The sequence below is a fragment of the Gorilla gorilla genome, chromosome 19, assembly GCF_029281585.2.
Source record: "Gorilla gorilla gorilla isolate KB3781 chromosome 19, NHGRI_mGorGor1-v2.1_pri, whole genome shotgun sequence".
Lineage (NCBI taxonomy): Eukaryota > Metazoa > Chordata > Mammalia > Primates > Hominidae > Gorilla > Gorilla gorilla.
The window spans coordinates 95,230,274-95,243,763 of NC_073243.2; the positions used below are offsets into that span (position 1 = coordinate 95,230,274).

At 43.6% G+C, this 13,490-nt stretch overlaps 1 protein-coding gene and 1 pseudogene across 1 annotated transcript in view; one reads left to right on the plus strand and one right to left on the minus strand.

Moving 5' to 3' along the window:
* Nucleotides 1–13,490, plus strand: part of MYO10 (myosin X) — a 267,318-nt gene that overhangs the window by 113,019 nt on the left and 140,809 nt on the right. The window contains exon 3 of the mRNA XM_019013445.4: nt 5,172–5,330. Within this exon, the coding sequence (XP_018868990.2) occupies nt 5,172–5,330 (159 nt within the window). The remainder of the gene's footprint in view (nt 1–5,171; nt 5,331–13,490) is intronic.
* Nucleotides 474–10,190, minus strand: LOC129528058 (uncharacterized; annotated as a pseudogene).

The window sequence follows — 13,490 nt, forward strand, 5'->3', positions numbered from 1 at the left end:
GGTTCAAGTGATTCTCATGCCTCAGCCTCTTGATTAGCTGGGATTACCGTCATGTGCCACCATGCCTGGCTAATTTTTGTGTTTTTAGTAGTGACGAGATTTCACCACGTTGGCCAGGCTGGTCTTGAACTCCTGGCCTCAAGTGATCTGCTGGCTGCCTCAGCCTCCCAAAATGCTGGGATTACAGGCATGAGCTACTTAGCCCAGCCAATAATCCCGTTCTTTAAACTTAGAGTTTTCTTTTCTGCTGTATACCTTGCACGACTAATACCCTGCTAATTGTTGCACATAGAGGTGACTTTTGATAGTTCAAGAATCTCTCTTAAGAAATTCTTCAGTAAGATTGTGGGTCTCATTAATCCTTTGAAATCTTTCCAAATTAGGCCGGGTGCGGTGGCTCATGCCTGTAATCCCAGCACTTTGGGAGGCCGAGGCGGGCGGATCACGAGGTCAGGAGATCGAGACCGTCCTGGCTAACACAGTGAAACCCCGTCTCTACTAAAAATACAAAAAATTAGCCGGGCGTGGTTGCGGGCGCCTGTAGTCCCAGCTACGCGGGAGGCTGAGGCAGGAGAATGGCCTGAACCTGGGAGGCGGAGCTTGCGGTGAGCCGAGATTGTGCCACTGCACTCCAGCCTGGGTGACAGAGTGAGACTCTGTCTCAAAAAAAAAAAAAAGAAATCTTTCCAAATTAAATCAGGTGTTCACTCACCCAATAATGTATTAAGATACTAGAACGCAGGGTGCTGGTTCTGTTTCTCACCTCCTTAGGGTTTCTCCTTTAATATTAATCCATCAAGCTGCCCCTGAATACCTGATGTAATTATAACTCCCAGGTACTCCTTAGTCCACCCTGACCTTCATTACATTTCATAGACTCCATCACCACCTGTGATACTGTCTATTCACTTGTATATTTGTTTTTTATTTTCTTCCCTTGAATTGGAATGTAAGCTCGATCCCCAATGCCTAGAACACACCAGCCAAACAGTGTTTAAAAATTTGCTTGAATGAGTGATTTTCTAAATTTCTAAAATTTTTTCCTCATAGGAATTATTTGCTTGACTCGTTTTTTTTTCCCAACTTTTATTTTAAGTTTAGTTTGTCACGTAGGTAAATGTGTGCCATGGTGGCTTGCCGCACACGCCATCCCATCACCTAGGTCTTAAGCCCAGCATCCATTAGCTATTCTTCCTGATGCTCTCTCCAAATTTCTAAATGTATCTGATCCTTATTTAGCACCTTGTGAATGCCAGACAATGTTCTAAGGTCTTTACCAACTTGAGCCCACCTCTGAATGGATGGTGTGTCCTTGCTTTTCCTCCACAAATACATTTTTCTCTACTATTCTCTCTTTTTTTTTTGAAATACACATTGTTTTGAGCAGCTGCAGTCCTGTATCTTGACATAATGCTTTTTTTTTTCCCCTCTTCCTAGCCTTCTGTTCTATTCATGTAGCTATTGTCTCCCGTCATGATTCTGTCTTCCTGTGGTCCTGAGAAGGAATGGTTCTAGTTCTCTTGATTTTTCCACCCCTGGAATGGGCATGCATAATGTGCTCCTGAAAATAGGAGGAAAGGGGCCGGGTGCGGTGGCTCACGCCTGTAATCCCAACACTTTGGGAGGCCGAGGCAGGTGGATCACGAGGTCAGGAGATCGAGACCATCCTGGCTAACACAGTGAAACCCCATCTCTACTAAAAATACAAAAAATTAGCCAGGCGTGGTGGTGGGCACCTGTAGTCCCAGCTACTCGGGAGGCTGACGCAGGAGAATGGCATAAACCTGGGAGGTGGAGGTTGCAGTGAGCCAAGATCGCGCCATTGCACTCCAGCCTGGGTGACAGAGCGAGACTCCATCTCAAAAAAAAAAAAGAAAATAGGAGGAAAGGAAGTCAAATGTATGAAGGTGGGGAACTCTAGTTTACAGGTTATAGCCCTATTTTTCAGTGATGGTTTCCAGCTCTGAACTGTTCACTTGGGCTATACATGATTTTGCTGTTCCTGGTGCATCAAAAAAGACAATGAAATGTGTACATAGGATGTACACATAGGATGTACACATAGGATGTACACATTTCATTGTCTTTTTTGATGCACCAGGAACAGCAAGATAATTACATAGGATGTAAACATTAAGTCATTTTATATATATACCTTATATAGATATTTTATACATATATATACATACATATACAAAACATTTTATATATTATATATTATACATTATACTTATATAAAACATCTTATATATTATATATTATACATTATACGTATATAAAACATCTTATATATTATACATATATGTATGTAAACATCTTACATAATATATTAGGATATAAGGTATCTTAAGATATAAGATCTTATATAATATATATAAGATGTTTTATATGTATAGATGTATAATATATAATATATAAGATGTTTTATAGATGTAAAATACATATAAGATATATGTATTACATATAAGATATTTTATATGTGTGAAATATATACCATACACATTATATGTAATATGTATGTGTATATTACATATATGTAAAATATAATTAGTGTCTGTGTTTTGTAGTGTCTTAAGTATTATGTATGATTATTTCCAGAAAGCAGAATATGTATCTATAAATACAAGTAAAAATTATAATATTCTAAATCTTCAAAATCTGGATTTCTCAGTATACCTAGAGTGACAGTTGGTAGAAGCTGTTTGTTTTCACGTTGAGAAGGACTTGCTGTTGGTGAGTTTGCAGGGGCTGGAGAGGGAGATAGTTGTGCTGGCTTCAGTGCCCTGTCTTCTTGCTTAGAAGAAAATTTGGGAAGGGAACTCGAGTTGCGCTGGCAGGAGCCTTGAGTCAGCAGAGTGAGATGAGACCTCAGGTGTGTGCCGGGAGCTGGCAGGTGGCATGGGCCCTTCTTTATACTACCTGGTTGGCCGAGAGTTGACCAGCAGGCAAGTTCTGTTTCTGCCCCACCCTGGTCGGCACTTTCTTTGGAAGACGCAAGTACCTGTCTGGTTGTAGCTCTTCTGAAAACGTGCCTGGATTGGCATCATGGGGATGGGGCGTGCTAGGGGAAGGCAGGGCATTCTAGCTATTTAACTTCTGGGAATTTCTAGGTTGCCCCAAGGCTGCTTTGACTCTGGCCTAAGTTTCTGTTTCTTAACTTTTTTCCATGGTGTTGATGACTTAAAATGAAGGGTCTACGTGTTTCTTCACTCTTGAATGTCCTTGTGCCTTCTGGGTGCGAAGCACTTCTACCCTGCTCCCTAGGTGGCCCCAGGCCTCTGCCAGCCCTGTGGGGCTCATGTGGCGGGGTTGGCCACCTTACCATGAGATGGGGCCACTAGGACTGTCTCCTCTCCTGGTGGATGTCTGAGCCCAGGAAGCAGCTGGGGACAGCGGCTTTTCTTCATAAGAGACGGGTGGGTCCCTATCTTGGCCTCGAGCAGTTCTCAGGACTGGCTCGACCAACTCTTGTGGTTCATGTGGCAGAAATGCTACTGCTGAAGTTGTGATTTTTCTCTAGAAAAATGAAACATGCCATTTGTCATGGCTCATGAAAACCATTGGATTGGTACTTTTGCATTTCTTAGTGTGTCATTCTCCTTTGCAATAACATACCGTTTGTTGCCATGTAGGCAGCCAGTCAGTATCTAAAAATAGCCTCTCCAATAAAAACATTCCACACATATGATTGCAGAAAATTGTTTTGTGTGCACACATGCACATGCCAGTTTGTGCGTGTCTGAAGGCTGAGCACTTTTCATGTTATTTAACATCCTTTTTTTTTTTAAATCTCTTGATGTTTTTGTTTTACTTAAAGGAGGATTGTGATCCAAGTATTTAAAAACTACCAACTGTAGTAAATGAGTAAATACAGAGTGGAACTCCGCAATCAAATGGTTTTGTTATTGCTTGAGTTTGTAAAGCTGGTCAAGCTTTGGTCAACAGATGGAGCTTAATGTGATGTGGTTAATCCTGAACCAAATCACTTAGAACGAAGAGCACTGAGGAGACATTAGAAATCCATGCAAATTCAGCAATCTGACGGTACCAGAGTCACCTTACGTACATGCTATAACATGTCTGTAGCGCTCATTGCTGTTCTAGGAATTTTAAAGAAGATAGGTTCTTGAGCAAACAAAAAAACCAATTTTATTTTAAATCAGAATGCATTTGTTCTGCCGAGAGAGTACACAAATGCTGTATATCCTGGTTGAAAGGGAATATTGTCCAAGGAGATTTTCTAAATATTCCTGTGATGATGGGTTCCAGTCTTTGAAAAGATACATAGACTATTTAATCAATATGAACGTATACCATATTTAAAGTACTTAAATTAATAATTAAATGGAATAACTATTATAGAGCTTTGAAATTATGTGATTCAATATGAAACATTATATAGGGAAACCAAATTACTTTCTAAAACTTAGAAAGTTTCTTAATTGTTACTGATTTATATCAAATGGAGAAATAATGCAGAGAAGTGAACTATAAGTTTATAATTTCTGTGACTCCCAAAAGATGGTTCATACTTGAACTAATATCTTTTAGGAACATCTAATAGCAATGGTCAAAATAATTGCTTCTTTTAGAAATACATAGGTGACAGCTGGGCTCTGTGGCGCATGCCTGTAATCCCAGCACTTTTGGGGGGCCAAGACAGGTGGATTGCTTGAGCCCAGGGGTTTGAGACCAGCCTGGGCAACATGACAAAACCCTGTATCTAAAAAAAAAAAAAAATGCAAAAATTAGCTGGCTGGTGGCACACGCCTGTAGTCCCAGCTACTCGGGAGGCTGAGGTGGGAGGATCACTTGAGCCTCAGAGGTGGAGGCTGCAGTGAGCTATAATCATGCCACTGCACTCCAGCCTGGGTAACAGAGTGAAATCATGCCTCAAAACAACAACAACAACAACAAAGATATATATATATATATACACACACACACACACACACACATACATACACACACACACATACACACACACACACAGAGAGAGAGAGAGATAGGTGACATAAAATGAAAAAGATTTTTGCAATATATTTTTTATTGTCCAATTTAGAATCTTTTTCCTGAAATTATACCGAGATTGTATTGTCAGTTTGGGAAACTCGTGTGAAAAATCACTTACTGCTGATAATGAAATAATTGAATTCCTCTCCCTCCCTCAGGTATTCACTTACAAGCAGAGCACAATTACCCACCAGAAGGTGACTGCTATGCACCCCACGAACGAGGAGGGCGTGGATGACATGGCGTCCTTGACAGAGCTCCATGGCGGCTCCATCATGTATAACTTATTCCAGCGGTATAAGAGAAATCAAATATATGTAAGTTCCACTTGTAATTCCTTTAAAAAGATCCTCACGTTTGAGGGAATGCTTATTTTTGTTTTCAGAGAGTATTTCTTGCCTTTTGAGAATTCTTGTTAATCTAAGTAAAATTATGTTTTCAAGGGATTTACCACAGTAGAAACTGGGTCAAAAATCATGTTTTCCTAGAGTTTATTGCCTAGGTTTTATTAGTGGGGATTTACTTTCTGTGGAAGGGCCTTCTGCACATCGAGGTAGTTTGACCTTGCTGCTTGTGAATACGCTGTGTTGTGTTCAGTTTCTAAGTGTTCTGCCACGGAAAGAAGTCACGGAGTTGTTAGACTCACCGAGGGAAAATGTTGACTTGTAGGCATGAGTACTTGAGCTTAAGCTGTCTTCTCTGGATTTTTCTCTTTCTGTGGATTTTCAGTCATTTTTCTGGCTCTGAAGCCCACCCTAGGGTGATAACTTGCATTCAAGGGAACCCATCTTTCTAAGTTGTGGGATTCCTGTTTGCTATTTTGAATGGAGAAATACATAAAAAGTGGTCATGCACATTTTTCTCTCAACTTCTATGAAATGTGACTATACCTCTATTATAAAGTGATATTTAAGAATCACTTGTTATAAATTTTTGACATGAAAGTACAGATACTGCATTATCTGTCAAGATCAGTTGACCTGCAGATTTTCTCCCCTTTTCCATCTGCCTGTTTGCAAGTCTTTATAGGAAACTAAAGGCAACTGGTTATGTATGTTTATTTCTCTTGTCCAGCTCAAATTTATATAGTTTTTAAGCCAAAATTATAATACTTTAAAAACTCTTGATCTTTTAGTCATTTTTATTCTTTAGGAGTTACATTTCTCTTTGCCAATATGTTTGTGATTATGATTAATAATAAAGTAGCCTTTGCCAGGTGCTGTGGCTCACACCTGTAATCCCAGCACTTTGTGAGGCTGAGGTGGGGGGATCACGAGGTCCGGAGTTTGAGACAAGCCTGACCAACATGGTGAAATCCCGTCTCTACTAAAAATACAAAAACTAGCCGGGCATGGTGGCGCATGCCTGTAATCCCGGCTACTCAGGAGGCTGAGGCAGGAGAATCGCTTGAACCCGGGAGGCAGAGGTTGCAGTGAGCCAAGATCGCGCCACTGCACTCTGGCCTGGGCGACAGAGCGAAATTCCGTCTCAAAAAAAAAAGGCTAGGTGCGGTGGCTCACACCTGTAATCCCAGCACTTTGGGAGGCTGAGACGGGCGGATCACGAGATCAAGAGATCGGACCATCCTGGCCAACATGGTGAATCCCCGTCTCTACTAAAAATACAAAAGTTAGCTGGGCGTGGTGGCGCGCGCCTGTAATCCCAGCTACTCGGGGGCCTGAGGCAGGAGAATCGCTTGAACCTGGGAGGCGGAGTTTGCAGTGAGCTAAGATCGCACCACTACACACCAACCAGGCGACAGCAAGACTCCATCTCAAAAAAAAAAAAAAAAAGAAAAATCAGCCTTAAAATGGATAGTAGGTGCTAATTGAAACTCAAGGCATGCTTAATATTCAGGTTTTTCCAATTTATCTACCCTTAGACTGAGAAAGGAGCTGGGAAAGAGAAAGAATTAGATATTTATGGGTTTAAACTGCTAAATTTTCCTCAGTTAAAAAAAAAAAAAAAGAGTGTATTTGCCTTTTTTTTTTTTTTTTTTTTGAGACAGAGTCTCGCTCTGTCACCAGGCTGGAGTGCACTGGCACTATCTTGGCTCACTGCAGGCTCCACCTCCTGGGTTCAAGTGATTCTCCTGCCTCAGCCTCCCGAGTAGCTGGGACTACAGGTGTGCGCTACCACGCCCAGCTAATTTTTGTATTTTCAGTAGAGACGAGGTCACCATGTTGGTCAGGATGGTCTCGATCTCCTGACCTTGTGATCTGCCCGCCTCGGCCTCCCAAAGTGCTGGGATTACAGGCATGAGCCACTGTGCCCCGCCCTTTTCTTTTTTTTTTTTTACACCGTGAAAGTGTCATTTTTGTCAAATCGACCTAATGTTTGCCAAATGTTTTCAAACAGCCCTGTCCAGAGAAATTCAATCATGCTGTAGTCCTCTGACTTGCTGAGCTAGCTTGTCCTCAGTCTTTAGATTAAAATATTTTCCATATGTTCAGAAAAGGTAATGTTTATACATGTTGGTGTGAAAGTGGCGATGCATTCTGTGTTTTGCATGAGCTGGCATAACGTGCATTTATTTCTCTGTTACCATCTCAAAGATCCCCTTGTAGATGACCAGTGAACTACCTCTTTCCCATAGAATACCACTGCATAGGTATCCACATGGCCGCTGCACTGTGTGTGTGTTGTTATTATTAAATATTTGACACTGTCGCGTAATTATTTGTTTACATAGCAGTTTCTTTGCTAGGTTTGTCAAGGACTTATTTTGTATTCCTGGAGCCAAGGACACTGCCAGGCACCTGGTAGTTGTGCAATAAATGTTTATAAAATAAATGCCATTCGTATTACAAATAGTCTTGTAGTTGATAAAATGTGAACCTGGATTTTAAAATTTTTTATTGGCGTATGTCTCTTGTAGGTGCAGATAGGTTGAATATACCTAATCCAAAAACTCCAAATCCACAATGCTTCAAAATCCAAGACATTTTGCATGCTGATGTGATGCTGAAAGGAAATGCTCATTGGGAATATTTTGGATTTTGAATTTAATTTAAATTATGCTTAACCAGTACATAGTATGCAAATATTCCAAAATCCAAAAAATACTGAAATCCACAACACTTTGTGTCCCAGGCATTTCACACAAGGGATGCTCAATCTATATTTTGAAACTCATACTTTGCTGTCATTAGAGAAAAAACACAAGTTTGTTTTTTTTTTGTAATAGTGTCTTGCTATGTTGCCCAGGCTAGACTCAAACTCCTGAGCTAAAGTGATCCTCCTGCCTTAGCCTCCTGAGTACCTGGGATTACAGGCATGTGCCAGCATGCCCACCTAGACACAAGTTGTTATTGTACATTTTCAATAGTCAAGAAAAAGTAAGTAAATTAGAAGGAAAAAAAAACTACACAAGGGTTTAAAAGGCAGACCCTTTTAAAAAATTTTTTATTTATTTTCCTCTTTTCAGGATAATAATGTTAAACCTGACAGCTAAATTGCCAATACATACTATGAATAAGATCTTGGTCTTGGAATAAGGTCATATTCTTCCTTTCTAAGGGGAAACCCGCAGGACTTTTATGCATCCAATTTGCAGTTCAGTTCAGTTAATTATGCCATTGTAGACCTTCTGTTTGAGGCTTGCAAAATTGTATATTATCCATAAAGCAGCCACCATGATCTTTTTTAATTATCATTGAAGCCATTCACCGGAGATGTCAGCGTCTGTTGGACTCCGCTCACATCGAGACAAGACCGCCACCTGTCAGAACAGCCACTGCTTCTCCGCATTTGATCCTGGCTCGGAGCAATGCCTGTCTATATCTTTAAAAGAGAAAAAAAATAAAATGACTTGAATTGTTCCAGAGATGTTGCATTAGTTTTCTTTTGCTGGATAACCAATTACCATAAGTGTACCAACTTAAAAGAACAAAACGGCCAGGCACGGTGGCTAACGCCTGTAATCCCAGCACTTTGGGAGGCCGAGGCGGGCGGATCACGAGGTCAGGAGATCGAGACCATCCTGGCTAACATGGTGAAACCCCGTCTCCACTAAAAAAAAGTACAAAAAATTAGCTGGGCGTGGTGGCGGGCACCTGTAGTCCTAGGTACTCGGGAGGCTGAGGCAGGAAAATGGTGTGAACCCGGGAGGCGGAGCTTGCAGTGAGCCGAGATCGCGCACTGCACTCCAGCCTGGGTGACAGAGCGAGACTCTGTCTCAGGAAAAAAAATAATAAATAAAATAAAGATTACAGTTCTGTAGGTTGAAAGTCCCATAGGTCTCACCAGCAGAAATCAAGGTGTCAGCAGGGCTACGTCTGTTTCCAGATGCTCTAGGGGAGGATCCGTTTCCTGCTCATTGTGTCGTTGGCTGATACTTGCGGTTGGAGGACTGAGGTCCTTGTTTTCTTGCTGACTGTCACCTGAGGGCTGTTCCCAGCTTCTAGAGGCCGCTCACATTCCCTGGTCTCCTGATCTGTGGTTCCTTTTCTTCATCTTCAGTGCCAGTAACCATGTATTGTTTCCCTCTCATGGCTTCAAATCTTTCCTCCTTCTCCTCCGCTGTCTTCTTTCTCTCTCTCTGACTGCAGCCAAGAAAGGCTGTCTGCTTTTAAAGCCTCACATGATTAGATTGGGCCTCCCTGGATGATCTCCCCATCTCAGGCTTCATAACCATAATTACCTGTGCAGAGCCCCTTTGTCATGTGACATTATCTAGTCACAGGCTCTGGGATGAGTGTGGATGGATGTCTTTGCGGGAGGAGCCATTATTCTGCCCACCATATGTGTCCTCCTTTTTTTGTTGTTGTTGGTTTTTTTGTTTTTTAGAGACAGGGTCTCACTTTGTCTCCTGGGCTGGAATGCAGTGACATGATCGCTGTTCACTGCAGCCTCTAACTAACTCCTGGGCTCCAGTGATCCTCTCGCCTGAGTATATATATAGTACTACAGTATATAATATATAGGACTATAGGTGTGAGCCACTGCACTTGGTTAATTTTTAAGTTTTTTTATTTTTTTAAATTTATAAAACATTGCTATGTTGCACAGGCTGGTCTTGAACTCCTGGGCTCAAGTGATCCTCCCTCCTGGGCCTTCCAACGTGTTGGGATGACAGGCATGAGCCTCCACATCCAGCCAGGTACTCTCCTTTGAGTCATATCATTGAGGAGGGACTCCTGTGGCATTTTCCGCCTGCTGGCGTCTGGATGTTTCATTATTTGTTGACTTTCTGTTCTGAGCTGTCAGGTTCCATGGGTTGCTGGCAAGTGGCTCATCACCAGGTAGAGAGGCTGCCATTCTTTGCTAAGGAGTAATGTTAGCTTTTTCTCCTTGGGGACTGGTCTTTTTATCTGAGAACTTTGTCAGAAACCAGGAAAATATATATTTTTTTGTAGCTTTTGGCATCTTCTACTGAAATGGGGTAGAAACTGATAAAAAATAAATAAATAAAAGCACCCAGAATAGTCGAGTTAGAGTTGATCCCCCCTTTTCTTCACTAACCTCCTCTTTGGCTCTGTATTGATAATAATTGAATCTTTCTGAACACCAGTTTTTAAAATTAACGTGTTTTCAAAGGTCAGATATCATAATCCCTCTAACAGGGATGTTTTAAAGTAAAAGAAGTGAAAGCTCTGGGAACTTTAACCTTTGTACCTTTCTCTCCATCTTAGCCATCCCATAGCAACAAGCGTTTATTTAGAAAGTTCCTGCCTCGAACTTGGCTCCATTTTAAGGGGGATTTGGAAGAAGTTTACAGCATTATCCCTAGCCTCAAAGCTTGCAATTTAGTGGGGAGATAACACCAAGGCCAGCTCACAGCACATGGCCTTGGATAGCTGAAGGCCTGTCATTGAGGGTTATGTGAGGATGACACAGGCTTGGGTTTGAGTGGGCTTATGAAGCCCCTGAACCTTACCGCTGGGCCCTTTAGCTATTCCTGTGGGTGCATTCCTGTCCCAGGCTTGTCCCTGAGGGGACAGAGGCCGTACCGAGTTTGATGCCAGTGTCCATAGGTCTGGACTGCGTGGTTTAAGCTGCAGTGCCTGGGTTAGAGCCCCTCTGCGCTGGCTGTAACTGCCTGTGCAGAAGCCCGGCCTTCTGTGCCCCTGTTAGATTCTCTTCCTGGAACTCCCAGGCTCTTCCTGCCTGAGACTTCCCCTCGTCAGTCTTATCCTTCCTCTGGCCACTTCAAGACTAGAGCCGTGCTCTGCTCCCAGTTCTCAGCCAGGGGCCCCAGGTTTCCACCCTGAACCTCTTGGCTATGGGTTTGCTGCCTTGAGGGGAGGGGGTTGGCTCTCTCCTGATTGCCCCCTTCCTTGGAGTGGGTCTGATGAGGGCCTAGACTTCTTCATCTCCTGTCACCGCCTGCTAAGACCTGGCAAGGACAAATACCCGCTAAGGAGAGGAGGAGCAGGGTATGTGTTTGTGGTACAGAGACATAACCTATGTGTGGCTCAGGAAGCCCTGTGGAGGTGGTGATGCTACAAAGGCATGAGATCAATCAGGGTTGAGTAGAAAGCCTGGCATGGTGGCTCATGCTTGTAATCCCAGCTCTTTGGGAGGCTGAGGCGGGAGGATCGCTTGAGCCCATGAGTTCAAGACAAGCCTGGGCAATTTGGCGAAGTCCCATCTCTACAAAAGATTGCAAAAATTAGCCAGCCGTGGTGGTGTGCCCCTGTAGTCCCTTCTACTCAGGAAGCTGAGGTGGGAGGATTGCCTGAGCCGGGGAGGTTGAGGCAGCAGTGAGCCAAGATTGTGTCACTGTGCTCCAGCCTGGGCAACAGAGCAAGACCCTGTCTCAACAAAAGAGAAAAAGAAAAGAACTGATGAGAAGGAAAGGCCAGTGAACACCATACATGAAGATGGAGAGCTGAGAGTGAGCTTGATGCGGCCTCACCGCAGCGGGAGAAGGCTGTCTTTGCTCATGGAATCAGATGCTTGCTGGGGAATGTGCAGAAATTAGGTGGGATGGGCAGCCTGAGGTTAGAAGCCTTAAACCATTGGTTCCCCACCTAGGATGATTCTGCCGTGGGGACATTTTGTAATATCTAAAAGACATTTTTGGTCTCATAGCTACAGTCAAGCGACCCTACTGGCATTTGCTGAGTAGAGGCCAGGGATGCTGAGAAACATCCCGGAGTGCCTGGGGCAGCCCCAGAGTCATCTGGCCTAAGATGTCAGTGGTGCCAGAACATCCCTCCCCCACTTACAGCTCACCTGGAAAGTTTGGGGCTGATGGTACACAGACCCCACTATATTTGTTAAAGTTTTCTTTTGTTTTTTTTTTTGAGACGGAGTCTTGCTCTTTCGCCCAGGCTGGAGTGCAGTGGTGCCATGTCGGCTCACTGCAACCTCTGCCTCCTGGGTTCAAGCAATTCTTCTGCCTCAGTCTCCTGAGTAGCTGGGATTACAGGCATCCGCCACCACACCCGGCTAATTTTTGTATTTTTTTGTAGATACAGGGTTTCACCACGTTGGCCAGGCTGGTCTCGAACTGACCTCGGGAGATACACCCCCCTTGGCCTCCCAAAGTGTTGGGATTACAGACGTGAGCCACTGCACCTGGCCTTTATTTTGTTTTAGAGACAGGATCCCGCTCTGTCACCCAGGCTGGAGTGCAATGGTGTGATCATAGTTCTTTGCAACCTTGACCTCCCAGGTCAGCCTCTAGAGCAGATGGAACTACAGGCACGCACCACCACGCCCGGCTAATTTTTAAATTTTTGTCAAGACTGGGATCTTGCTATGTTGTCCAGGATGATCTTGAACTCTTGACCTCAAGCCATCCTCCCACCTTGACCTCCCAAAGTGCTGGGATTTATAGGCATGAGCCACCACACCAGTCTGTTTAAAGGTTTCTGAAAGGAGAATTTCTCTAAGAAAAATTTCAGAAGATTTAAGAGGGAAGTGATGTGGCTGAGAAGAGAAAGGACAGATGGGCTGAGAGCGTGTTGCAGTAATTCAGTAGGGGAGGGCTGAGGGTTTTAGACCAGGGTAAAGATGGGAGAAAAGTCATGGGGACTGTAGGGAGGGAGGTGATGGAAGAGGCTCCATGTCACTGTCTCCCGGTCTTGTCAAGTGCTGTGGCTGTGAAAACGTGGCACCGTCCTGGAAGCTCCTGAGCAGAGTGAGAACAAGTGTTTTTTAGGTGCCTGTTTTCTGTCTTCCTGTGCTCTCTGGCCCTGGATCATCTCAAATTATTATGTACCCAACATCTAAGCACAGTGTTGACAAGAGCAGGAGAGGTTTCTGTTGCACCGAAGGCAAGCTCAGTGGCCAGAGTGGAAGGGCTGCCAGGTTCCGAGGCGTGGCAGTTTTGTTTCCTGCTGAATGGAAGAGAAGCACATTCTCTTCATTACAGGGATTGTGGAGCTCCGGGTCAGTTGCGCGGAGGAGACTCCTCTCCCAGTCTCTAAGGAATGGCTCAAAACCACATCACGGGGAGAGCTGCAGGGAACTTCAGCGGTCGCCTGTAATTATGGTGTTGAGGCTGGCTCCAGAGGAAGCTCTTCCCT